Source organism: Onthophagus taurus, chromosome 6 (assembly GCF_036711975.1).
Source record: "Onthophagus taurus isolate NC chromosome 6, IU_Otau_3.0, whole genome shotgun sequence".
Classification (NCBI taxonomy): Eukaryota; Metazoa; Arthropoda; class Insecta; order Coleoptera; family Scarabaeidae; genus Onthophagus; species Onthophagus taurus.
In genome coordinates, this window is record NC_091971.1 from 2,399,796 (window position 1) to 2,427,048 (window position 27,253).

At 31.1% G+C, this 27,253-nt stretch overlaps 2 protein-coding genes and 1 long non-coding RNA gene across 6 annotated transcripts in view; 2 read left to right on the plus strand and 1 right to left on the minus strand.

Moving 5' to 3' along the window:
- LOC111424697 (phosphodiesterase 9) overlaps positions 1-22,049 on the minus strand; it is a 30,817-nt gene extending 8,768 nt beyond the window's left edge. For 2 of the 4 annotated variants that reach the window (XM_023058330.2, XM_023058328.2), the window contains exon 1: positions 21,630-22,049. The gene's annotated coding sequence lies outside the window, so the exon portion shown is untranslated. The remainder of the gene's footprint in view (positions 1-21,629) is intronic. The other 2 variants (XM_071196339.1, XM_023058329.2) reach the window with 2 other exon arrangements.
- LOC139430106 (uncharacterized) lies at positions 7,817-13,748 on the plus strand. The gene is made up of 3 exons (XR_011640662.1): positions 7,817-9,733; positions 9,784-10,696; positions 13,236-13,748. It is a non-coding gene; the product is annotated as an uncharacterized lncRNA (long non-coding RNA).
- A 2,248-nt stretch (positions 22,050-24,297) lies between the features above and the next one.
- On the plus strand, positions 24,298-25,664 carry LOC111424744 (activating signal cointegrator 1 complex subunit 1-like). Its single transcript, XM_023058402.2, has 4 exons — positions 24,298-24,511; positions 24,566-24,918; positions 24,969-25,129; positions 25,180-25,664. The coding sequence occupies exons 1-4, from the start codon at positions 24,370-24,372 to the stop codon at positions 25,610-25,612; spliced, it is 1,089 nt and encodes a 362-aa protein (XP_022914170.2). The 5' UTR covers positions 24,298-24,369; the 3' UTR covers positions 25,613-25,664.
- The last annotated feature ends 1,589 nt before the right edge of the window (positions 25,665-27,253 follow it).

A 27,253-nucleotide genomic window follows, 5' to 3' on the forward strand; every position in this document is an offset into this window, starting at 1 on the left:
CTGCTTTACCTTCGCTTGAATAATCCAAACGTTTCTACCGCTATCCGCAATTCACGAAGGGAAACGTGGTTAATTTAATTGAGTTTTATTTAATTACATTTACAACACGAATCGAATTAAAAGGAAAAATTACCGTTTAATGTTTACCTCTTGACGTTTAAACTAGAATACATTTTAAAGTAAGGTTAGGTTGTTTATTTTAATGAACCTAACTTCATACGTAAACAATGTCGATAATGTAGATTCATACAAAATCACGTACATATAATCGGAAAACGTCATTTTTGACATTTAAAAATAAATTTCTTTTACAGTTGAAAAAAGTTCCAATTTACTAGAGCTCAATTCATTAATCCGACGGATGGGTGTTTTTCCGCTTGTCTGATGAATCCCGGTGAAAGCATTTTTCCGGTGAAACGAGAAAAAGGAAAATACGATCCGAGTTGTTGGGGGAGGAGCGTAGTGGAAAACTCTGTCTGAAACGATCGTTGAGCGCTCGGCCGGAACGCTCTTATTTGTTGGAAGTCGTTTGTTGAGTGGGTGATTCGAGAGACGTTGACCGTTCACGATTTACATTTGTAACAGACTCGTCGGTTTTAATGGGACCGAATTGTATACTTAAGAGGACTTTGTCTGTCGTTAATACTACTTAAGTGGATTGCTTTATTATCGGTTTTCACTTTAGTTAAGTACTTTAATTCAGTACAGTAGTAATTAAATGTTTTAAATAAATTGTTATTGGAATAAAATGACAAAAAGTTAAGAAAGAAAACGTTCCTAATTTCAGTTAATATTAATCTAGGGACTTTTAGTTACTAGATTTAAGTTGAAATAATAATTTGACGTTTAACATAACCTAAAACTTGATAAATGACACATTAAAGTGTCAAATTTTAAATACATAACGTTTAACTATTTATTTGGGTAAATTTATACAAAGTGAGAGAAATTGCTTCCCAGATGTCGACAAATATTTACTTCTAAATAATTAAATTTTCCGTTTCCAGTCGAAAATTTCCTCTGGTCCCTTATGAGTTTTCAATTTCCGATAAACACACACACAACTGGTGCCGCTTAATACCTCCTATAGCAAATAATATCCCAATTAAACTCCTTCGAAACGATTCACCAGCATTTATTCCCCCAACCCCCCTAATTCGGCCCCCCGTTTTAAATTCAATTTACCATAGCGCTTCCGGCAAACTCGACCGTTTTATCCCATCGAATTTTATTACTATAACGCAATTCCGAGCCATCGATAAAACGGTATGGAATCCTATTTACCCCGACAGAATGTTTCATTTTATTCCCTTAAAAAAAAACAATTCAAATTAAAACATCAACAATGTTACTTTCACAATTACGTTTCGTTATCTCTTTACGTTCCGAGAAAAAGAATTTGTTGACGATAAATCGTGGTTTTATGCAACATAAAGAAAGGGATTGTAATAATAAGAACAAAGAGAAACACTCATCGTATTGTACAACTTTGTAGAATGATGTGTGTGTTTTAATGACTCAACAATTTATCTTCTTTTTATTGTATACAAACGTTGCAAAAAAAATTAAAATAAGTATATTTTTTAAACTTTTAGTTACATTTTAATAATTTATAAATTTTTTTTCTTTAAAAAAACAATTTTGGTGGAGGCGCATACACAAAACATCATTTCGCTGGTTAAATTAAAATATGAATAAGGAGCCAAAACCCCAAGAAAACAGATACGGATGATGGAGTACTCATATCTACCCGCATATTCTCATTTAACTCCCCCTCGAGAGTCATCCAATATACCAAATAGATACCTCAACGCTGCCGGCATTTCCATAACAATCGGTTCCTGGAGGCGAATTGCTCCCGATTTATCGCGGAGAGATCCTCGTCGTTTAACCACACCATTAATAATTTCCTCGAGGATCTCTTTCATCATCAACACCAATCAGCTCTACTAGAGGAGAGAAATTCCTCAACGCATCAACCTCAAAGGGACCATTTATAATTAGCGGAAAAGCTTAGTGCGGCGTAGCTAAACCCAAATTGAAATGTTCAATTCAACATTTCATGTTACTTTATCGAAGCCGTTTCAATATCAGTTAATAATTAGTTGAATAAAATTGATTATGAAATATTCAAATACAGTAAAATAACTTTGAACTCTTTGAATGAATAATTTCAATGCACACAAATTCGAACAACTATCCGTTACATTCAATTAAAATATACAAAAATCTAACTCTGAATAACAACTAAAATTAGAGCTAATACTAGCATTAGAACTAACAGTAGAAGACGCACGGCTAAACCCGAACGTATTTAGTTCTAGGTCTAGTGTTAGTTCTAGGTTTAGTTCAATGAAAAATATACAACATAACTAAAACAAGAACCAACGTTTAATAACACGATATTAAAAATTCTTTTGTATCAAATCTTGTAATTTCACAATAAGTTATCACAATACATAAGAGACTGGAGGAAATTTTCGACTGGAAACGGAAAATTTAATTATTTAGAAGTAAAAATTGGACGACATCTGGAAAGCAATTTCTCTCATTTTGCATAAATTTACCCAAATAAATAGTTAAACGTTATGTATTTAACATTTGACACCTCAATTTGTCATTTATCAAGTTTTAGGTTATGTTAAACGTCAAATTATTATTTCAACTTAAATCTAGTAACTAAAAATCCCTAGATTAATATTAAGTGAAATTAGGAACGTTTTCTTTATTAACTTTTTAGTCATCATTTTAAAGATAACAGTTTAAGCTTTCATGTAAGATGTAGCTCGGTTCTTTACTCAAAGAAACAGGACATTTCAAACTTTAATTTAATATATAAATCATTTCTTCACGTTCAGAAATAAACCGAAAGTGGTTTTTTAAAGTTTACATCATGAAAGCAAACTTTTTCAACAACACGATATAGAATGACTTAAAAATATTTTGTCTGTTATATCCAAAATCCGTTATAGCACCGTTGTATCGAGCTTTTGCTGTAATTTTAATGGAATATACATTTTGGAATGCTAGTTATAAAATGTGTGAGTTATTGATTTTGGGATGAACGAACGTCGACATTTTCGACGCTCGACGTCGGTTTTCAACCGGAACGAAACGAAGAAGAGGTCCTACAATGCCACGGGCAAGAATGAATAATGCAATGTTCGAGAGCCACTTTCTCAATTTCCACCATAGTTGGAACGATGAAGAGACGCAAGGAATAGGATGAAATGAATTCGTTTCCTTGTGTCTCACCTAAAAGGAAATATTTCATTCTATTTAAAAATCTTCTAATAGATTTTCATTCAGTAAAATATTTATTACGTGGAAAATTTTATTGCTATTTTTCTCCTTACATTTGTTCTCAAAGGAAAGTTCCATAGAAAAAATTCCAACGCATCTCCATAATATAAAGTTAGACGAGTATGAAAAGAAAAAATTTATGAATTAAAACCTATACATTTATGTTGTGTACTAGAATTTCAAATTATTCCAGTTTCTCCAATCCTCATTACGCCCTCTGTTGGGGGTTGCGTTGGTCGACAGCGGGTGGTTAACCCGTAGGTGGCGCGACGATCGAACGACGCGTTGCTTGACGTCAAATCGTATCGCCTTGGTTACACGTTTTGCCCCTTTTCTTTCTGTTCTTTTTCCTCACCAGCCGTAATCCATCGAAATTGTGGTCGCGATGACACCCCATTATTACCCTCTGAGAGTAGGAGGGTAAATCCCCCAACTTCGATTTCGACGCATTACCTTTTCATTGCACGGATTGAAACAAGAAATTCGATGATGATTTTGCACGATTTCATATTTCCATCATCTTCGAGATTTATTATTATTGGAAATCGTTTATTACACGAACGAGGAAGTTATTTACTTGATTTTATTGGCTTCCGTTAACAAAATAAAGTGACGTACAAATTGCTTATTTCCCAGAAAAACAATATTTGAGTAATACCAAGTTTAAATAAAATAATAGAAATTAAATTGATCATTTTAGGGTAGGTTTAATAAAAAAGGGGAGTTAAATCGAAACTTGATACGACTCGAATTCGATCCTTACACGTTCAAATTGCGAATAAAACGTTTATTAGCCATTTCGTTTTCATGGTTACTTCGGTTGGCAATTGTGATTTTACGCCTACCAACCCCCCTAAAAAGACCACTCTGATTTTCCGAAAGTTATTGTTATGTCAATATTTACGGTACTTTATCCGGTTTAAATTTCTTTTTAAATAAAATTTTAAAAAAAACGGATTTGCGATGTGTCACATATCGCACCATTTTTATTTCGATAGGGTGGGAAGTTGTGCATAATAGAGATTCCCGCGGGAAAGCTTGGACTTTTATCCTGGCGATCGAGCGCCGCCTGCCGGAAGTTAATGCGATAGAGAAACAATGGCCCTCTGACGGCCGCGGCCGGCCCGCTATCGATTGGGTCAACTTCGAGCGACCGCGAATTTGTTTATCTAATTTCCCAACTAAACTCACTTCGAAAATGCTTCCGACATTTCACGGGTATAAACTACAAAACAACTGTATTATTATTGTTTTAATGAAAATTTACGTTTTCGATTTAAATTTTCTAAAATTAACTCTCCAGAAGATAGAAATAACCAAATGTCACGGTTATTGACATTGATGTCAATTTAATATGATGCACATACAACCTATACTCTGTTTTTAAACCAGGAGGAGTAAACGCGAAAGTCAGATTTACACTAGGAAAAATCACCAGAAAATATCACTAGATATTTTGGCGGTAAATTTAAATTAATAATTATTATTATTTATTTATTTACTTATTATTGTATTTATTTTCGTTTGTTATCGTCAACACTAAACATACAAATTAACATTGAAGTTATGAGTGTATTTATTTCAAAATATAATAAAGAAGGGTTTAAGAACACAAAATTTACAATAATGACACGAAACTGTCGAATTGTCAATAACCTAACCTTCAAATTCAAAATTGCCTGTGTGTGAACCTTCCTCGCATTCAACCAATCACGTGCAAGGTCAATCTGGTGACAAATTTAAAATACTCCTCCTGGTTTAAAAACAGAGTATAATTGCCAAAGAAAACTTCAAGGTATAATTAATGTTTGTAAACAAAACTAACCTTACATAACATTCCTTCACGCTATAATTGACATTACAAAAGAAAACTTCACGCTATAATTGCCATTACAAATTGCCAAAGAATACTTCATGGTATAATTAATGTTTGTAAACAAAACTAACCTTACCGAACATTCCTTCACGCTATAATTGACATTACAAAAGAAAACTTCACGCTATAATTGCCATTACAAATTGCCAAAGAATACTTCATGGTATAATTAATGTTTGTAAACAAAACTAACCTTACCTCACATTCCTTCACGCTATAATTGGCATTACAAAAGAAAACTTCACGCTATAATTGCCATTACAAATTGCCAAAGAATACTTCATGGTATAATTAATGTTTGTAAACAAAACTAACCTTACCTAACATTCAGCGTCTGAAGACACAGGGCTAAACCCGAAACTTAAAAATATACAACTTAGCGCTGAATAACAATTAAAACTAGAACTAACACTTGCACTACAACTATACTCTGTTTTTAAACCAGGAGGAGTAAACGCGAAAGTCAGATTTACACTGGGAAAAATCACCAGAAAATATCACTAGATATTTTGGCGGTAAATTTAAATTAATAATTATTATTTATTTATTTACTTATTATTGTATTTATTTTCGTTTGTTATCGTCAACACTATACATACAAATTAACATTGAAGTTATGAGTGTATTTATTTCAAAATATAATAAAAAAGGGTTTAAGAACACAAAATATACAATAATGACACGAAACTGTCGAATTATCAATTACCTAACCTTCAAATTCAAAATCAAAATTCAAAATTGCCTGTGTGTGAACCTTCCTCGCATTCAACCAATCACGTGCAAGGTCAATCTGGTGACAAATTTAAAATACTCCTCCTGGTTTAAAAACAGAGTATAGATAAAGATTGATTTTCTAGGTTTAAATTAAAAATATGAGCATTGAACACTGCGTGTAGTAAATAAAACCAAAATGAGGGTTAAATAAATTTTCACTCTATCTTTACTCAAATGTGTCAAGGCGGCAAATAGAAAAGAATTTGACAATCGAGGGTGAACAGTTCAGTTCAATTCAGAGTTGAATGTGGTTTCAGTGTATGCACAGTTTCCATGGCAGTTATGCGGGATGGCGGGGTTACCAGTTTATATCATGTGAAACCGCTAAATACTTCGGATGATTGGATTTGCTCTTTATTGGAGCTGGAAGTTTTTTAAAATGATTTTGGTGCTTCCTGACCTACTGAATACAATTATATTTCCAAAATAGACTAAAACATAATACATTAGTCTTCCGTTAGCAGTAATAAATCTTCTGTAGCAGTATCTATCCTTCAGCAAGTAATCTCCAGCTTTCTGCCAACAATATATAGTCATAATATACAGACTATATCTTGTCTTCTTCCAACAGTATCTAGTATCTCCCAGGTCTAAAAGCAACATCAAGTTTTCTTTGAGCACTATCTAGGTTCTGCAAGCAGTATCCAGTTTAGTGTCAGTAATATATAGTCATTAGCAAGCAATATCTAGTCTTCTTCCCGCCCTGTTTAATTTTCTTCCAGCATATTCTATCATTCTTTATGGAGTATCCAGTTTTCAGTCTTCTACCAGCCATATAGAGTCATCTGTAAGCAAAATATAGCCATCTACCAGCAATATCTAATCTTGTTTCAATAGTATTTAGTCCACTATCAGCAATATTAAGTCTTCTGCTAGCAGTATCTAATCTTCCACTAGCAGCATCCAGTTTTCAGGCTTCTACCAACCATATAGAGTCATCTATTGCAAAATATACTAATCTACAAGCAATATCTAATCTTATACCAGTAGTATCTAGTCCACTAACAGCGGTATGTTGTCTTCTGCCAGCAGTATCTAGTGTTCCACCAGCAGCATCCAACGTTTAGTCTTCTACCACCCATATAGAGTCATCTATAGCAAAATAATCATCTACAAGCAATATCTAATCTTATTGCAGTACTATTCAGTTTTCTGCCAACAGTATCTAGTCTTCCACCAGCAGTATTCAATTTTTAGTCTTCTACCAGCCATATAGAGTCATCTATAGCAAAATATGGTCATCTACAAGCAATATCTAATCTTGTTCCAGTGCCATCTAGTCCACTAGGGGCAGTATTAAGTCTTCTGCCAGCAGTATCCAGTTTTCTGCAAACAATATATAGTCTTCAGTGAACAGTATCTTCTCTTCTTCTCAACATTTGAAGGTAATGGAATGAAGTGTCATCTAATTTAGAAAAATTAACCTGAACAAGCTTGTCAACTGGACTAAGTTAAAAGTGTGACATATTATGGTCGATTTTGAGTCTAATCCTCTCTATCGGTTTGCTTGCGGTGAAGGAAGCATCAGATGCAAGAACTTGCTTGAATTTGACCTAAAACGATCATAGAAAGATTATCGTCGAACTAGTACTTCTTATCTTTGAAGAAAGTTGCCTGTGATCCTAAATGAATGAAATAGACGTTTATACAAAGTAAGTTTCTGAGTAACTTCATAAATTTCTTAGGTTCAACTTTTTATGTTTAGAAAGAAAAGAACTATGTCAATATCAACAGCAATGATGACAATCAATCCATATAAAAACCGTCCCATAGGAAAGGAAAGTTGGAAAACGGAGAAAAATAGGAATCGATTGTTGCCTACACAGAAGGAGGGAGTTCCGTTTTTATCGATTTCACGAGTAGGGAATTTAGCATCGGAACGCGATGCAACGGCGCGTGTTGAGGGTCGCCGTAAACAATTAACCTCTCAAACGCAGAACTTCGAGATACCACGCTGTTCAATTATAAAGGACGACGAAGATACGAAAAAAGAACGAAATTTTTACTACTTTGTACACAAATTTAAACTTTAAATGATAAAAAATAATAATAAATAAATCGAACTGTCAAAATCGTGAATGGCGCGGATTTTGATATAGATTGCTTCATGTCAAAATGTAAATATGCATTTGACATTGAGGTTATGGTGATGTCATCGCAAAGGAAAATTTGAAGATTTATATAGATTTACCCAGATTTACGAGAAAATTTAAAAGTAAATCAAATCGTGATGTTTGGGATCCCTTTGAGTATCTGTTCTTAGGTGGGACCGGTGTTAAGAGAAGACGACGTCGAAAAGGGGACGGAGGGGTACACCAGGAGAGAGATCAACGACTTATTATGTACTTAGTTTAGCAGACTACCTTGGGACAGTAACATTCCATCGGCAAAGGCCGTTCAAGAACGTGCGTCGAACTGTGACTAACCGAACCCGGCCATAAACGCGCTCTATTTACGAAGATTCCTGAAGGAATCTTATCGAGTCAAACATTATAATTTTTTTTTTAACCAAGTAAATATTACTAAATATAAACGTAAATTAACATTTTTTAAACTTGATTTAAAGTTGACCAACAAATCCGCCCTAAGGGTGAGTTTTTTTTTAATAAAAGCGTTCATTGCATCCGTCGTAATCCTGGCCTGGAGTCTACTTTGAATAATGAAATAATTAAAAACGTGCCTCGTCCTGTAGCGGGATTAAAATACGAGAGGCTCATCATGAGAAAACAGATCAAAATAATTCTAATTCGAAGTAAGACTAATCCGACATTAAAAATACAGTTATTTAAATTTAAATTTCCCACTTTCAATTGATAACTCATATCTATAATGTCAAAATCAAAATAAATTTTGAGGTTAAATTTGTTTTGACAGTTTTAAGTGATTTTATTTTTTTAGGTTATGTTGACGTTTAAATTTCGATTTTTGTCCCTTTTTCAACCCCCCGTTTTTGTCGTGTTGTGACCTCGAGGCGTACACGAAGAGTTTCTTTGTTACCAATGTTTGTCCTGGTTACAATCTCCCGTACCTATTGTTACTACATCAATGGTGCAGCTTCTTTTTAAAAAGACTAAGGATTTCGTTCTTTCTTTTCCGAAAGCAAAAATGTCCGATTAAATTGTCTCTGTTATATTTTAGTAGATAACTTTTTGTTAAAACAGAAAAAAATGGCAATTAAAGTAAGTAATAATTATAGCTAAACAATTTTTAAGGTTATGGGTTTTGTAATTGCGTTAGTGACAATCGTTACCAACCTAAATGTTATTTTCGTAAGTCAAATTGAAACGATTACATTTAACTCATTTTATTGTATTAATTTTTTACAAATGCAACATTTAAATCACAATCCAAGGTCTTTCAACAAACGATAGTGATACGAATCCGAAAACACGTGTTTTTGAAGTGCACCGATGTTTTACAAAACGTATCGCCCCTCGCCTTTTTGATAAGATCCTCGTTTCTATTTTTCATCTCGGTTTTTTTTTAAGAAGATAAGAGTTTTAATCGTTTTGTGAATGGTTTTGTACAGAGAAAATCATCGCGTATCTTATCAAAAATGTGAAGAGAAAAGTTAAAACAGATAACGGTTTTAATTTAAATCATACATTTTTGAATTAACTTTTAATAGTTTATTGTTGTTTTTGTTATCGTAGTTAATTGGTTTTTAGTACTTTTGTTCTTTAGAGTGGATTTAAATTGAAAAATAAATATATGGACGTTGACTGGTTTTTAGCACCTAATTATTAATAATAATACATACGTTTTATTTTAGATTTCAAGGTTTTATTTTATTTATCTTTAAAGGATTTTTGTAATAGATTCTTTTTAAGGTTAGATTATGTCACCATCATCTAGGATCACCTTCCACTCTCTTCTATCTCGTACCTTGATCTTCCAATTTGTAACTCTCAGCATTTTTAAATACGACCGATATTAACATATGCATCAGAAAGTTGGGTGCTTGCCAAACGAGAGGAAGAGGTACTTAGGGTGTTTGAAAGGAGGGTTCTACAAAATACAAGTACCATGAGCATGGCGAAGAAGGGCGAGAGACAGGGAAAACTGAAAGGATATAGCAGGCCAGGGCTCACCCAGGGCTGAAGAAGAAGAAGAGCGTATTAATAAAATTCGTTTTTATTTTTAGATGAATAATAATAATTTTAAACGTTTATTCCGGGTGCACAAATGGAATTAACTACAATGGATGTTATTTACAAAGGATATTTTGGTGCTGTGTAGTTATTACAAAGTCTATTCATGTAATCCGGTTAATAATTCGATCGATAAAATGGCATTCGAGCAAATTAGTATGCAACTGGTTGGTGTGCTGTTAATACTTTGACCATTTTAGCTGAGGTTGGATGGATATAACAACAGTTTAGCAAAATCATTAATTTAAATTTATAACCTCACTCTCTGACTTTCAATATTGAAACAAATTTTACTCAGATTCCAAATAGACAATATTTTTAATCTTAATTCTACTATTTTTTGTTCTTCCAGATGGGCGATTTAATTATTTAAATTGAAAAATCAAGCTCCGTCTTTATAAAATAATCTTCTTCACAAATACCTCTGCTCACCGAAGTGGAGAACACCTCATAATTGCCTAACGATCCGTTTTAATGGAAATTCGATACTACAAAGGGGAGTTCCAAAACACCTTCAAATCCGCACGGATTTACGTACTGCTTTTGATGCCTTGTTAAAGTAAACCATACAACCTTGTCATATCAATCTAAGGTAGAAATTTCTAAAAGGGAATTTTAATTTCCCTAAATTTTTGGCGTTAAATTAATCATTGATTTTATAAATAGATTATAAAGGATTAGAAATAGTCTTCCATGAATACATATTTTAATATGTTTATGACTTTTAGAGGTTGATCTATTCTTGGTTCGATTTAAAACTCATTTAATCTCCAAAACAAAATTTCAAATTTATATGTTTTCGTAATTATTTCTAAAAAAAATAGAAAAACAATATTAGTAGACCCCCGTAATTTTAGTAATAATAACAATGCGTATATTCCATTAAACTAATTATACATTATGTGATAAAACCACGTTATATTGGTTTCTGGTAAAAGCCATTTTACACCGAAACGCGATAATAATTTTATTTTATGAATAACAAGCTAAAAATGTGTTCATCTAATTGTAAGTTGGAATAATGTCGATCGAAAATAACTTCAAATGTTTAAATTGAACGCAAAAATAACGAAAAAAATGGAACTTTTTGGCTTGTATATTATAAACTCAATAAAAATTTTAATCGTTTTAATTTTTGATGTTTCGGTTTTAAATCAAAAGACATCAATCCAAAAAAAAACATGTTTATATCTATAAACTATATTCAAAATTATATTACAGTAAAACATCGATATAACGGACTAATATGGGGAAGGGAGCAGTATTGCCAACCTATACGGGCGAAATCTCAGAAATTGTTGTTTGATAAAGGTTTACAAATTAATTAATATATGTATATAGCCGGTTTTTATTTTTTTAAACTCAAATAATTTAACTTAAAGAATTGTTTATTTTTCTGAATAGAGGATCATATTGACAAGTTATTAATATGGTAACACTCGGGATTCGGAGCATGTTACAAAAAAACTTTTAGAACAAAAGTTGTAGCAAATTTTATTCTAAACAATATTGCTCTCTTTCACTTTTACTCTCAGATGCGTAAATATCCAGAAAAATACGAAAATATGATAATTTGATGAAAGCGTTGTTGCACTGGGGATTGCAAAAAAACTTTTTAAACAAAAGTTGTAGCTAATTTATTCGCTATAACGCTGAATAACAACTACAACTAGAACTAACACTACAATATTTTGTTCGTTATATTTGAAGTCCGTTCTAACGCGGTCTGTAATACCGAGGTATAATTGTATTTCATGATTAATGATTACAGCAAATGAATTTAATGTATATTATATTTGACAGACAGATTCTGGATTATAATGTATTAAAGCTCAGTGGCCCCTTTTGACTCGGTGGATTCAATAATGCACCACCTCGTTAGTACTGCTCGGCGCCGCCGTTTTGTGCCTTTCGTATTACGCGAGAGAGGTTTCAACCTTTCCCCCCACCCTTTCGATTTTATGCGCCCCTTTAGGCCCCCGGGCCAGACAAGTAACAACCGAGCGGTACTAATTAACTATAGAAACGGCGCTAATTACTTCTGCAAAGTGTGGCCGGCTAAACAGAGCATAAAAATAAAATCAAAAGACAACTTACATTTTAAAATAACACCCTTGTTATCTAATCCAAATAACTTTATTACAAAAAAGAAACTTATAAGAAAAATATCATATATTCATAATTGGTAATAAAAGGTTAATTTTTCCTTCGAAAAAAGAAAAAAAGGTAAAAAAATACTAAAAAAGATAAAGGGGCTGATTTGATAAAAGGATGATGGGAAACGCTTTGTCCCTCTCATCATCAAAGACGTGGAAGAGGAAATAAATGAAATAAAAAGGAAACTCATTTCCTGCTCCCTACGTTCCGGATAAAAATATATCGTCTTTTTGAGAGAAAAAAAAGACGAACAACGAACAACCAGATAAACAACAACAACAAAAAAGTAATAAAATTCTTTAAAAAAAGTTTCCATTTTTATGGCTCCTTTTTTTTGGTACAAAAATCGAGATATCTCTGATTCTCCATTATGTTCATTTATTTCTATTTTTTCCTTGAATGTCGGGAGCGAATTCGATTCGCGTCGTGCAAAAAAAAGGGACGTTCTTGAATGCGCGTATTCTCGATTCAGCCCAATTCGCGTTGCATTTTGCATTCAGTATGAGCAGGCAAAATCGATTTTGGCTTGTGTCAAATCTACGTGCTATTCTGTCTATAAATCTCTGAAATATTCGCCTCTATTTTACCATTTTCAGGATCACTTTTTATCGCGAAACTTTAAAGATATAAAAATATGTATTTTAAAGCACACAGTTTGCTTTTTTTCTATAATTCCTAATAAAGTTGGCAATATTAACAGGGGAATTTTATTATATCATGTTTTGAAATCAATTTATGTCAAATTGACGTTTAATTTCTCATTAAATAATAAATTTCGGGACCCTAGATAATACCAACAAAAACAAAAAAAAATTTTGACCTTGACATGTATTTTGAGGTTATTTTCATCTTCTTTTATGCTTTCCAGATTGTAATAATGTAATAATAAACAATCTCATCGATATATCAATACCGTTCAATAATTTCGAAATCAACTTCAACTTGTTGATTTAATCTATCTTCCCATTTTTCAGGTGTGATGATACGAACTGTAAGGTGATTGAATAAGGTTGACATTGTGGTGGGACATGGGAAAGTCAATAAACTACGGAGCGTATTGCCGATAGCAAAGGGCAAACTTCCTTTATTAAAAGGGTCAGAAGTTTACAGACTTCTGTAAAAAGTACGATGTAGGACAAACTGAACGCAACTTTGAATGTCGTATAAAGAAACATGAAATGAAAAAAAAAATGCTGTCATAAAATAGATTTTGATATGACAAAACTATTTGCTACTATTACCAGAGAATGGCCTAAGGGGCTATAGAAATTTATCGGGAAAAGAGCGACATGAATAGAGAGAATGGTATAGAGAACTCAAGCGAACCTAGAATATATCACTGAAATCGATGAAGGAGTCCACACCGAACACAGCAATTAGCGAACAGTAATTAGTTAATTAATTATTTAATGTTTAGTTACCAGTGTAACTTGTGTTAAGTTTCTATTGATTTTGTCACTTTTAAAGTTAAGAAATAAATACGTAACGTCAAACAGAGTAATGCAGTATAGCTCATTTTTTTTCTATAATACCTGCCAAATTGTTCTAAAGTTGGCAAAATTAACAGGGAGTTTTGTTTTATCATGTTTTGAAATAAATATGTCACACTGACGTTTGAACTTTCGTTATTCAAAAAGAAAAGGTGCATAAAAAATGTTGTGGGGTGTTTATTTGCCTAGAAAAGGTGTTTTGTTCTATTTAATTACTTTGTAGCACATTTTTACAATAAATATGTACTTCGTTAAAATCGTATATCTAAAGATCTATTAGTATTTTAACCTCAACTATTTAGTTACTGAAAATGTTACTAAAAATCAGGAAAACAACATAAATTTTATGAGGGTTCTAGATAATACCAACAGAAACCCTAAAAAATGTACATTGACAAGTATTATAGAAAAAAAACGAACTATACGTCAATATTATTTCATTGTATTTTTGAATGTACTCAAAAATTGACTTTGTGTCAACTTTATATAGAGTTCTTACGTCTATAGTATGAAGTTCTTACTATCTAAGTTATGTCGCTTTATCAATAGATGACACAACCAACAATAATAGAAAATGATTCTGTTAACAAACGTGTATCCTCCTAACTATCTTATCAGAAATATTGGTTGAAAAACTCTGCGAAAAGGTTTGCAGGTTACGTCACGAGTTAATGTCCAATGAAATTTTATACAATAATATGATCCATATTTATTTTGTCATATAAGCTACAGCATTACAATGTATTATTATGATGTAAATATACCAGTGTCCCATTTAAGGGAATATTTCAAAAACTACCCATCGGATCAAAAAAGGTTTGGGATAAACTTGGGTAAACTCCCATATTCCCTGAGGTTGGAACGGAGAGTAACCTTAAAATATCAAGTGGAACCCTTTTTACTAGAGATCCAAATTCTTTATAAATATATTTTTTAACGCATAAAACTAAAAGTTACACCATGGATTTTAGTAATAATAATAACTATTCATGAAAAAAAGAATGTTGTTACTCTGTACGGTGAGCGTTCTTTTTTCTACTGAAGGAAGAGTATAAGAAATGAAAAAAAAGCATGCAGCTTGGGTTTGGGGAAAAAATATTACATATTTCTCGAATGAGTGTCTAAAACATACTGGAGTTACAGAAAATTCCTCCGGATCAAGTATTCATACATTAAGATCTGTAGGATAACTTCTAAACTTAACTAATGATTGCATGTCTCTGACAGTATTTCAATGTTCCTGATGTCTTATTGGCCGTGCTAAGTGTTGTTCGTGAAGAACAACACTTAGCAGAACAAGATGGTTTATATAGATGATTGGCATTATTCTGTCAATATTCCAGTACACATGGTGTCTTACAGAAGTATTTAATTGCTGTTCTAGGATACTGAATAAAATGGCACATGGCTCTAATAGCTCTCGTATTCTTTTGCTGCCAAAAAGATTAGATACAGCTTGCAGAAGGTTACATACATCCTTGCATAAAACTAAATACTGCTGATAAGAAGACTGAAGTAACTGTATAAAATTTTTTTATTATTCTTTGTTATACGTTGTCATTGCAAATTGATAAGCATTTTGCTTTTTTGAAACCATCCTGAAAACATTACTTTTCACTTCGATGAAGTTCCATTAAAAATGAAAATGAAACCTCGACTTTTTTTTAAGAACTCAATTTCAATCTAGTAAAATTGAAAAAGCTAATTATCTCAATCTCCCCTTCTTTTTTTTCCTTTATAAAAAGAAACCCCCCCGAGTTTTCGACGCCGAGTAGATTTCAAAGAGAAAACTGGGTACAAAAAAAAAATATAGAGTAAAGCGATTTTCCACCTTAGGGAGAAAACGCGGTGACCAGTAAAGGAGACCCCAAGAAGCCTCTTCAATAGGTTGAAGGGTCCGAGGGGGTCCTGTAAAAGATCGTAGGTAAGTTTTCCCAAAGCGTTTACGTCGTCTTCTCACCGTTTCATGGAAAAATCTATTTTCACCGTCGCGGCTGGAAAAACTAGGTCAAAATTTTCCGTGTGACCAACGTCCATAGATAATTTAACAACACGTTGCTCGGTTTATTTCCGCTACAGAAGTTAAAGTAGTACTAAAAAAAATAGGGCAATTTTTTTACAAAACCAAAATTTTTTTAATAAAGATTAAAACGAAGGTTATAATTCTCTCTTAAATGGGATTTAAATTAATAATCTGTTTGAAATTGCCTTTTGAGCCGGGTGAAACAATTTGTCTTGAGATTACTTAAAGTTGGTTTGGGGTAATCCAACAATTTGTAAATGTCCCTTGATAATAATGTTCAGGGTTAAAGGTCGGTCTCTATTAGGTACCCGTTTTCCTTCCATTTTAGAGGATCAAAAGAACCATAAAGATTGAATTTTCTTTCAAAAAATTTTTAGGTTATGACAGGTAATATTTTCTGCATGTCTCTTAAGACGGCTAAACCCGAATGTTTCTAGTTCTAGGTCTAGTGTTAGTTGAACTTTTAATTCAATTAAAACAAATTAAAAACTTGTCATACAACAGACTTTTGGCTATAACGGTCCCTCCTTTCCCCGTATTAATCCATTACATCGAGATTTTAATCTAATTAATTTGACGTTTAATATTGACAGATAACATAACCTCAAAAAAATTCCAAAAACGTCAATTTAAAGTTTTGTTGATACCTTTTCATTTTTCTAATAAATTTATCATTTTAAATTCAAATTGAAACTTCAGTTAAAGTAAATGTTTGCGAAACTTGATGTTTGCTAAACGTATTTTGAAGGAGGGAGAAAATTTTCAATTTATCGTTTATCCTGTTTAAAGAAAAGATTCGGTTCCAATATTTGAAAATACATATTACTTAGGTAGCAGAGAACGTAATCGGTTGACGTGTTTAGTGATCTAATTCACCAATGGATTGCACATAGTCTGTCAACCTTAATTATCACCTCTCATCCCTTAATCAAGTTCGAAAAGTAGTCTCCGGTTTCCGGCTCGCTTCCCTTTAGCACAACGATAACGCTGACAGTTACGTGTTGAGGGGTGAAGCAATTAACAGATGTATTAAGAGATGGAAGGGGAAACAACCCAACCATTACGCTAATTACAAAAAAGAAACAAAAATAACTTAACATTTCAAGTTTGCGAGATATTTACAACTTTTAGTAATAAATAATTAAAACATTTTCGACCCAAATTTTAAAATTTTAACATTTTTTTAACACTGATAACTATTACTTACCTGCTGATAACACAGGTTAATCGTTAAAAAAGCTCGTAGTCGCATGTTATCTAAATTATTGGTCCGACTATGCATCGAACTAAACTCGTATGTAAATATTTGTGATAGTGAAAGTCGTCGTCGACGTAAATATAAAGAATAAGTTCAACAAATAAGTTAAAATGACACATTGGTAAAATAACTGTCAAGTTAAAATGACACAGTGGTGAAATTAATGTCATGAATGACAACTATAATATACCTATGTATGTATTTAGCACACTTGTAACTTGTTTAAACGAGTTTTACAATACTAAGATTTATCTAAACAACGAATTTTGATTTATTCCACGTAGACTTACCTCAATAAACCTACCCGAGTAAATTTATTTTGTTGAACACACCATGTTAATTAACGTTGGTAATAATACTTTGTATAACCACATCAACGTCGTCAACTTTAACTAAAATCAGTGATGCACAAATAATAACGTTTCGTGCCTTATGATAATAAAACTTGTTATAAACATAAACATGTGTAGTGGTCAGTACTACCAACAGTTTATTTTTTCTTGATATTTATAGGACAAATCTGTCAAACCGTTTCTGATTGGTTCAAGGTCGAAATTCCATTCGCCCATATCAAATAATGCAAGCAAATTTATTGACGTGTACTATATAAAACGAGTTAAAAATCTATTATGTTCAATGAGATGTATTAAGACATTTTAGATTAAAATTCGAAAAAAAATGTAAGTGTATAGTGGTGCCCTCTAGTGGACATAAACGAGTGATAAATTGCTCGCGTGAAGTCGGTTCATGGAGGACTTACGGTATGTAAATAAGACATTTTTCTCTTTTTTAAAAAGCCAAGTTAAAAAATTTCATCTTTGCTTTTAATCTTATTGCTGCATTTTATTGTTAATAATTATCTGTCATAGCTAATTATCGAGTTATCAATAATTATTTTTGATATTAACCTAATTGTAAAGATAACCTAAAAGTTATGTCAAATTTTTAAAATAAAATGGGTACGTTCGTTAATTGTCAACATTTATGACATTTTATGTCACTTTTAAAAATTAGAAAATAACGATTTACTCAAGAATGGTAGTACAAATTTTAATACCAACTGCTGGTTCTGGCCCCACAAACGCTTTACGTTGCCATTTCGTGCTAACTCATCTGCTGCTCTCTTGCCAGCAACCCCAGAGTGACCTGGGACCCAGATCAGAGCGATCTGTTATCACAACTCAGTGTGTTTAAAGTTCTTTTACAGTCATTACACAGAACCAACACCGTTTTCACGACAACATATCTACTTTTGCTTTTACTCTTCCAAGTGAAATAGAGATTTTACAGATCGAATACAGATTTTGCAGTACTATAGTACTTAATCAAAATAGTTCTTTGATTAGATTAAAAGAATTGAAACGTAAATTTCGTCTCCCCAATTGGGTTTTTATTTAAATATTATCAATAAATGATTGAGAGATGATAAAAGAAAAGCCGACTGAATTAATTCAGTGACGTATATTATGCATTAATAATCGGTGATATCTTATCGTACGTCACGATATATGTTCGGTATTATTTGTTATTGTGTCGAGTGCAACGAACCAAAACAGTGTGAGTGTGTAGTTTATAGTATATTATGAATTTCGATTTTCGCCCCTGATACGTTGCCGTCGGATATCGAACAGTTGCGGTTTATAACTGCGTGTTAATCTTTACAGTCATAAACATCTAATATAAATTAACGATCTCACCCAAAAAAAAATAATAATAATTCGGAAAAAGATAACTTCGTTTTTATAGGTTAATTTCGTTTCATTATATATTTTACTTAATCAAAATAATATATCATTTGAAATTAAGTTAATTGTATGAAGTGAAGTTAGCCGTAGACGACTATAACCTCAAAAGCTAATGTTATGCGTATCGGAAGCTTCAAACTCCGGAAGAGCAATTAAAACTTATCCGGGCCGCTCTCCTTACTTAAAACTCTCGTCTTGGAAGTACAACTAGTTTGTCATAGTCATCGTCTTCAGGACGTAAATTTACCACACTTTCCAGATGTGGTTTTTACTTAGTTTAAAGTTATGTACCACAAAAAAAAAAGTAAATTTCCACGCGACGTCACCTCTTGAATGAGGGAAGAAGGCGGAGGTCGAATAACGCCCTTAATGAAGTTAACTGTAATTGCCTTTTCCGCTTTCAAGCTCTCACGCGCGAGGAGAATCGGAAAAAAAAATTAAAAAAGGAAATGAGTGAAAGAGAGAAGGGCAATTTTTTCGTTTGAATTTCGCTGTGGCCAAAACGCAATTTCAACCGAATCCGACTCGGTTTCGTTTCGCTATTTCCGCGGTGTTTGTTTTTGAGACCGGCATCGATTGATGTTTGTTGCCAATGATAATATTGAGCTAAAACCTCGAAAAGTGAATTAATACGTGCCCCGAGTTTAAAGCGATTTGAAAATTTTTGATTACTCCCTTTCAATTTATGATCTTTTAAATTGATCCATAATCTTTATCTTAAAAAAAATTCAAATTGGACCACCATCAAAGCAAGATTATTTTTAATCCTTTTTAGTCAAAGTTAGTAAACCTTTTCAGTTGCAAATTTGACTTTAAATATTCTAAACAGCAACACATTAATAATAAAATTATATGGTGGTCTATTTTGATATGGTCAAAGCGCCATCAATGTTACCAAAAGAAGAAAAGCACAATATTTTGTAGCGCCACAGAATGCCAAATTAATTTTTGATTAATCACCCACCTCCAAAGAGTTAAGTAACGAAATTCACGTTTTATTTAATTATATGTATTATAACTCACAAATAAGGATGATTTTACGATTCATTCTTTTTCGTTACTAATAAATTTGCAATTAGATTGATGTTATCATTGTTATAAAGCATTTTCAATCAAGATGACAACCAAAAACGATTTAATTTTTATGTCACCATTTAGGGATTTAATGCTAATTTCATGTGGATCGAACCAACCTTCAATTTAATTGATTACCGTGAAAAAAATCAACAATCAACGTTTATATTGATAATAATAACAATAATCATTAAAATTTTGAATTTAAAATTATTACAGCCACAGTTTATGTTAATCAAAACTGGAGTTTTTTTAATTCCGCCAACTGTAAATAAATAAAATTTTAAAAAAATTACATTTTAAAAACTTTTACTAGTGCTAAATTAATTTATTAAGATTAATTAAAGACTTCATTAATAAATCCGTTCATAAACGTTGTTGTATTTACAAGATTTAATTTAAAATTGATTCTTTGACATTTGAGGTTATGTCATTATTTTGACGTGCTAAAGGATAACGTTTTGAATTAGTGAAGTTATTTTAGTTAATTACAGTAAATACGACCTGAAAGACACCTGTTTTCAACAAATTTTATTTAAATTGTATGATTTTCAAAGCCTTGGGTTATATAAAAACTTTTACGAAAAGAGTAAATTTGATGTGGACTCGAGTTCATAAAGCTCGTCGTTTTGTTAGAGAAAGTTTGAAACTTTTACGGAATAAGCCAACGGTCAAAGTTGATATTGAACCTCTTTCTACTCTTCAGCTACCAAAGCGAAGGCCCGTAGTTGAAATCTGTTCAGGTATTTTACATTAACTACGAGGAGATTTTATTAAGAATTTTATTAGCGGTTAAAGAGTAACTTTCAGAAGCAAAAACGACGATTATAACACTTTAAATCGACGGAAGATATTGATAGCTTTTCTTATTTAACTTTCCTTATCGACGATGATGACATCTAATTGCACCTCAACTATAACATTTTAAAATATTTTAAAAATAAAATAAGCTTAATAACCATTAAGTTATTTTTGTAACAAAGTTATAAATGAAACATCTTTACGCGTGTATAAACTGCAATAAAATATTGTGTAGACGAAAGCTACAAAATAAGCAGTGAACTTTCACATTAACTTTAATAACGGTTTTGTCCCCGGTTAGATCTTCTTTACTGTATATAACGTAAAGGAGTTTAGTGTTAGTGTGGTTTTCAAAACGCGTTACGACAACTTTAAAGCACGTTTCTTATTCAAAAAATATTTTCGTGGAAATTTAATGATTTATTTTTGAATTCAAGGCAAAATATACACAATTTATTGTTATTTATACTTTGTTACTTCGTGCTGATAAAATAGATTTAAGTAATAATTTAAGAAAAATATTTTAAGTTGGTATTACGAAATAACACCCTTCAAGTTCTTATGTCAATTTAGGTTATGTTTTTGTTGTCATTTTTGACATATGACACTACCAACAGAAATTTAAATTACATCTTATAACGTTTAATAACGTTTTTTTGGGATAATCCAAGAATGAAATGTATTATTTGTGGTTATTAAGGGATGATTTTGTATAACACCGCATTTGAAATGAAAAGTGAGTTACTTTTTCTTGGTAATTAATATATTTTTTTAACTTTCTAATGGAATTTGTTTTAAAGACGGTTCTGTATATAACACCCAAAGATAAACCGAACACAATCTCGGACAGTCAGTCCGTCGGGTCAGCGTCAACGGAAATTGTAATTTAAGACAACAAGATACGCTGCTTCTCTCGGTCCCGGGTATATACTCGGGGCGATAACGAATTTGAAACGCGCGTGTACATTCACACTCACCACGAGCCTCTGGTTTTCCTCCTTCGTAAAAAAAATAGAACAGTCTCACTTTACTAAATAGAACAGAACCACTTCAATCCCACCCTTTAAAAATCGAAAAATCAAAACCCTTTCTTAAATCACCTTTTTTTCTTGGTTATTTCTCTTCTTATTCAGAAAGTTCTTTTGTAGTTTTTCAAAAAAGGTTCACTTCCGGTCGCACAATAAATACACAGAACTAATTTACTTAGTGTTAGCTAAAAGAGATTATTATAACTTAATGAAAAAAAATTTTTTGTTGATAATAGTTCGAAGCGTTGCGGTTTTGTTGTTAACGTTTGGTTTAATCGCGGCGTAAATGTTTTGGAAATGTAGCGTAGAGAGCGAGCGTAAACTTGCGTACGGTGATGACCGATACGATTGCAAAAAGCGAACTGAGAGCCGGCCGCCAGGCGCCGATAAATGGTAGGACGCGCGACTTGACGTGAGCGCGACGGCGGCGATCCTAGTCGGCGCAACTCGTCAAATATCGGTTCCCGAATGGATTCGAGTAACATTAATAGTGATATCTAAAGTGATGCTGATAAAAAATTGTGCTATTACAATTTTTTTATTACTAATTTATGCATTGAAAAACGTAATGGTGTTAACCATGTAAAGATATACAGGTGTTTCAAGTTATAAATCAATTACAATAAAATATACACATAAATCACATAAATGTTGAAATCTATAGATATACAGTGCATTGCATACATATTGCCTCGATATAATGGATCAACATATAGCTCAATAAAAATATACAACACTCTAGCGCTGAATAACATATAAAACTACACTATGACTAGCACTACAACTAACACTAGAACTATAAAACGTTCCGTTTAGCTGTACCTCTCTTATGACGGCTGGTAGGTAGCGCTAGTTAGCATAAAATATCACTATGTTGCATATTTTTATTGAACTAAAACTAGTGCTAACACTAGACCTAGAAGTAGAATCATTCTGGTTTAGCCGTCTTTAGAGACGTGCGGCTAAACACAAATGTTTCTAGTTCTAGGTCTAATGTTAGTTGTAGTGACAGTGCATGTGTAAAGCTAGAACTAACACTATACCTAGAACTAGACTCATTCGGGTTTAGCCGTCTTTAGAGACGTGAGGCCTAAACTCAAATGATTCTAGTTCTATGTATAGAGTTAGTTCTATATAGTAACAGTACTAAGTACTAATGTAAAACTAGAACTAACACTAGACCTAGAACTAGAAAGATTCGGGTTTAGCCGTGCTTCTTCAGACTCAGGAATTATTTCTTTTTTTAATTATTTGTTTCTTAACACAGTGTAAAACTACCTTTTTGCAGTTCAATAATAACGTAATAATATGTAATTAATATAATAATATTAATATAATGTATATTATTTATAATTAATACGTCAGATTTTAAACCTGAAATATGCTGCTATCTTCACTGTAAATAATTTTGGAAGATGATAAAATTACAGCAAAATTTAATTTTTTAAATATAATAATTTTGAAAAATATTATATTTTCCAATAATAAGTTTAAATTGTTTATATTGAAGAAAAAATCAAAAGATATTTTAATTAATCATTATGTACCATAGAATGTGATAAGGAATAGGTTGGAATGCAATCGTATCAATCCAAGAATGTTTATTGGTTGTTTTAAATTTTTTTTTGAATTAATACGTTCATAAATAACATTGATAATAGTAAATAACGTAGTGTTTTGCAGAAAATCATTAATAAACATTTATTTGAAAATGGTGGCTCCATCTATCATAATATATGCTAACTAGACAACAATTACATCTACTTTTACAGGTTTAAGTTGATTTAAACGTTGTTTTTAAACAAGAATATGTATTTAATATCTTTTTCAATTAATATATTTGGCAACTCAACCTAATTTTTTTATCCTAAAAATATAAATATAAATGTCATTCAGAAATAATAAAAATTTATGTTTATGTTACTTCTTTTGTTTATTTTTAATAATAAACTGAATTTAATTAGCGATTAATTTTATATTCAGTCCCAATTACCAAAAAATTGTTAATAAAAGTTTTTTTTAAATAATTTTTATTTAAATCATTCGCCATTACATTCACAGATGGTGCTGTAATGTATTATATAGAGTTCATTTTGGTAAGTTATTGTTATTAATATTAATAAATCCAATCTTATTTTACATTTAAAAATTGTTTGTAGTTTATAATATTCAATGATATATCTAAAAATCATAAAAGCGAATATAATCTACGAAATTTGTTAAGAATGTTAGCTGACAAAATTTTGAATCACTAGATGGCGCTATCACCAAGATATCTAATAAAATTATAAATTAATTAACTTTTTAATTACATCCTCTGTTTCAATTAAGAGATGTATTTTAAGTTTATAATCAAAATGATCTTATTTTATTTATTTTGACAGCTTTTGGTTTGATTATAATTCTATTATTAAATAAAAGATGGCACTTGGAACAAAAACCTATTTTTTTGTAAAACTTTGAAACTTTAATTTTGCCCTCTTCATATACATTTTATAGCTAAAATAATAATTTTGTAATAAAAATTGTAATTTTTAAAAGGAATTAATTATATAATAGTATAAGAAGCATGGATCAGGCGCCATCTATCGTTGCAAACTCCATTTTATTTAACATACGTCATAAGAGTCAAAATAAAGAAACTTAACCTTAAATATCATTTTGATATAATTTTTAAATTGTAATAAAAATGGATATTTTAAATTCGAGAGATCCAAAAGTCTTTAACCAACCCGAATTGGTACGCATTGGAAATAATCTTTTTCGTCGATATCCGGTAGAAATGGCCCATAAATCTGATAACCAACTTGGTCCTTATACAGACAACGATGGTGAGATAATAAAAAGGATTTTTATTAACTAACTATATTTACATTAATTTTTAGATGAAATGATTAATTGTGCTGAATTAGATGATGATGTGGAGATAAAAGTAACGAAAAGTGGACAGTTTTTGACTAAAATTCATGTAGCCCCTTTCTTCTTTGGTTTTATTATCGGGACTCGTGGTTCTAAACGTAAAGAAATCGAAATGGATACTAATACGCGAATTAAAATACCTAAACAAGGCGAAACTGGGGATATTGTTATAACGGGATCTTCAGAAAGAGATATTTGCTCAGCAAGATTACGAATCAACTTAATTGTTTTACAAATGAGGGAAAAACACCAAGTTACTCATTTTTTATCAATTCCGCTGGTTTCTGATCAAATAAACAAAAATTTCGAAATATTTAAGGTTAAGATTATTTTAACTAATAATTTAATTCATTCATTCATTTTTTTTAGAGTAAATTAATGAGTGGCCCTCCATTAAGAGGTGTTGAAGAGAGTATTTTTATATCGCCTCAAAAATTACATTTAACATTAGCCACTTTTGTTTTATTAGATGATTATGAGATTGATAATGCTGTTGGGGTGATGCATGAATGTCAATCGGAAATTTTACAGTATATGTATAAAATAGTTTAAAGTAATTATTTAAAGCAATTTTTTTTAGTTCACTATTTAAGAACGCCCCACCACTAAAAATAGTAATGGAGGGTATTGAAATTATGAATGATGATCCCACTTCTGTAGATGTTTTATATGGCAAAGTAAAATTGGATGTGCAAAAATATAATTCGAGTTTACAAAAGATGTCGGATTTATTAGTTGATCAATTTGCAAAGAAAGGTATCATTAGGAAACAATATGACAGTGTTAAGTTGCATGCAACTTTAATGAATTCAAGATATCGTAACGCTAAAATCAGTGATGAACGAAATAATGGTAGAAGAGAACAGCGCGAAAGTTTTGACGCTTCTTTTATTTTAGATAAATATAAAAATTTTTATTTTGGTGAAGCTGATTTTAAAGAAATTCATTTATCAGTTCGTTTTACAACAGGTGATGACAAATATTATGAGTGTTGTAAGTTAATTAACTTGTAAAATTAATTTTTTTTAATTTGTATTTTTGTTTTAATAAAAAGATAAATTAAAATTTTTTCTATATTTGTCGCTAGGGGGCGAAACTTTCTTTTTTTCGAAGGCGGGGTAAAGAATACTTAATACGGTTATTTTAATATTTATAAGAAAATTTAATAAATATTTTGATTATATATTTCATTTAATTCGGGTATAAAATGAATATAATTTAAATTTTCAGGGATAAAGACATTTTTAAAATTTCTCGATAGATGGCGCCACTTTTAATTTCACTGCAGAAAATATAAGAATTATATTTTAGTTTTTTTTTTTTAAGAAAATTTTAAGAATATAGAATAAATAAAAATTGGCAGTACAAAGTGAACAGTTTTAATTAAAAATTGATAAAAAAATATAATGTTTTTGAAAAAGAAAAAAAATTTAATTGTTCCTAGGTTAACAAAAAAGTCATTTTGACAATGATGTGTCAATGTCAAATTTCATGTACAATTTAAAACTGCTAAATGGAATCGAACTGTATTGATGTTATAAAATGGCATTGTGATTTAAATTGTATTTAACTCATAATATGATTAGATATTATTTTCCGCTTATTGTTAAAAGCTATTTTATTGCCCAAAAGGATTATGATTGTAAAATTTATCTGTTATTGTATGATTAGTACCTGTTTTTATTTTTAAAAAATTACTTGAACTTGAATGAAAAAAAAAACGTCTATAACAATATTTTTTTTAATAATTTATTAATTATAAATCGTAATCAGTTTTCAAATATTTAGAAGACGTCAATCATTAGTACTGATTTAATTTAAAATATATCAAGTAGGATTGTATTTTTTTTCATTAATCCAAAAATATACACGGTGATATTAATATTAATGTACAAAAACATATTTTACTTTTAAATATATAATATGCAAAATCCGTATTTGAACACTCTCCGAAATATTAGTAAATCACGAACTATCCAAGAATGGTAGTAGAAAGGTTCATTATTTTTATAATTTCAAGCAAAGATTTTCATTTTATATGAAATTATTTTATTACTTTTCTTTGTTCATTTGAAAGTTCTAACAAACATTAAAACTAACACTCCGTGTTAAGCCGTCTTAAGAGACGTGCGCTAAACTCGAATGTATCTAGTTGTAGGTCTAATGTTAGTTCTAGTTTTAACTGTGATTCAGTGCTAGGTTGTTGTATATTTTTATTGAACCAATACTAGAACTAGAAACATTGAGCTAGTGTTAGTTCTAGTTTTAATTGTTATTTGGCGCTAGATTATACTGATAGATTATAATGAACTAAAACTATAACTAACACTAAACCTTGAAATCTTTCTACCGTAATTCCAAATTATATCTCCATATAGTTATAATTATTGAAACCCCAAAGTTGGTCTTGAAACACTCGGTATATGTTCTTTTTAAATCACAGTTGGTTATCTTGATTATCCGTCTAGATAACTCTACTGACGTCAAATAATCGAGTACTCGTTAATATTTTTTAAACTTGATGATTTACCCTTCAATATTTCGAAATAACTTAACAATATTTTTATTTATTTCAATCAAAATGATTGGTTTTTTTTCTCTTAAAAATCTCTTAAAAAATATATAATCTGATTGTCACCTCGTTATTATTAGCT

Coding starts and splice junctions, on each gene's coding strand:
- LOC111424744 (XM_023058402.2), top strand. CDS start 24,370: ATGGATATTTTAAATTCGAGAGATCCAAAAGTCTTTAACCAACCCGAA. Junction 24,919..24,968: donor AAAATTTCGAAATATTTAAG/GTTAAGATTATT, acceptor CATTTTTTTTAG/AGTAAATTAATGAGTGGCCC. Junction 25,130..25,179: donor TGTCAATCGGAAATTTTACA/GTATATGTATAA, acceptor AATTTTTTTTAG/TTCACTATTTAAGAACGCCC.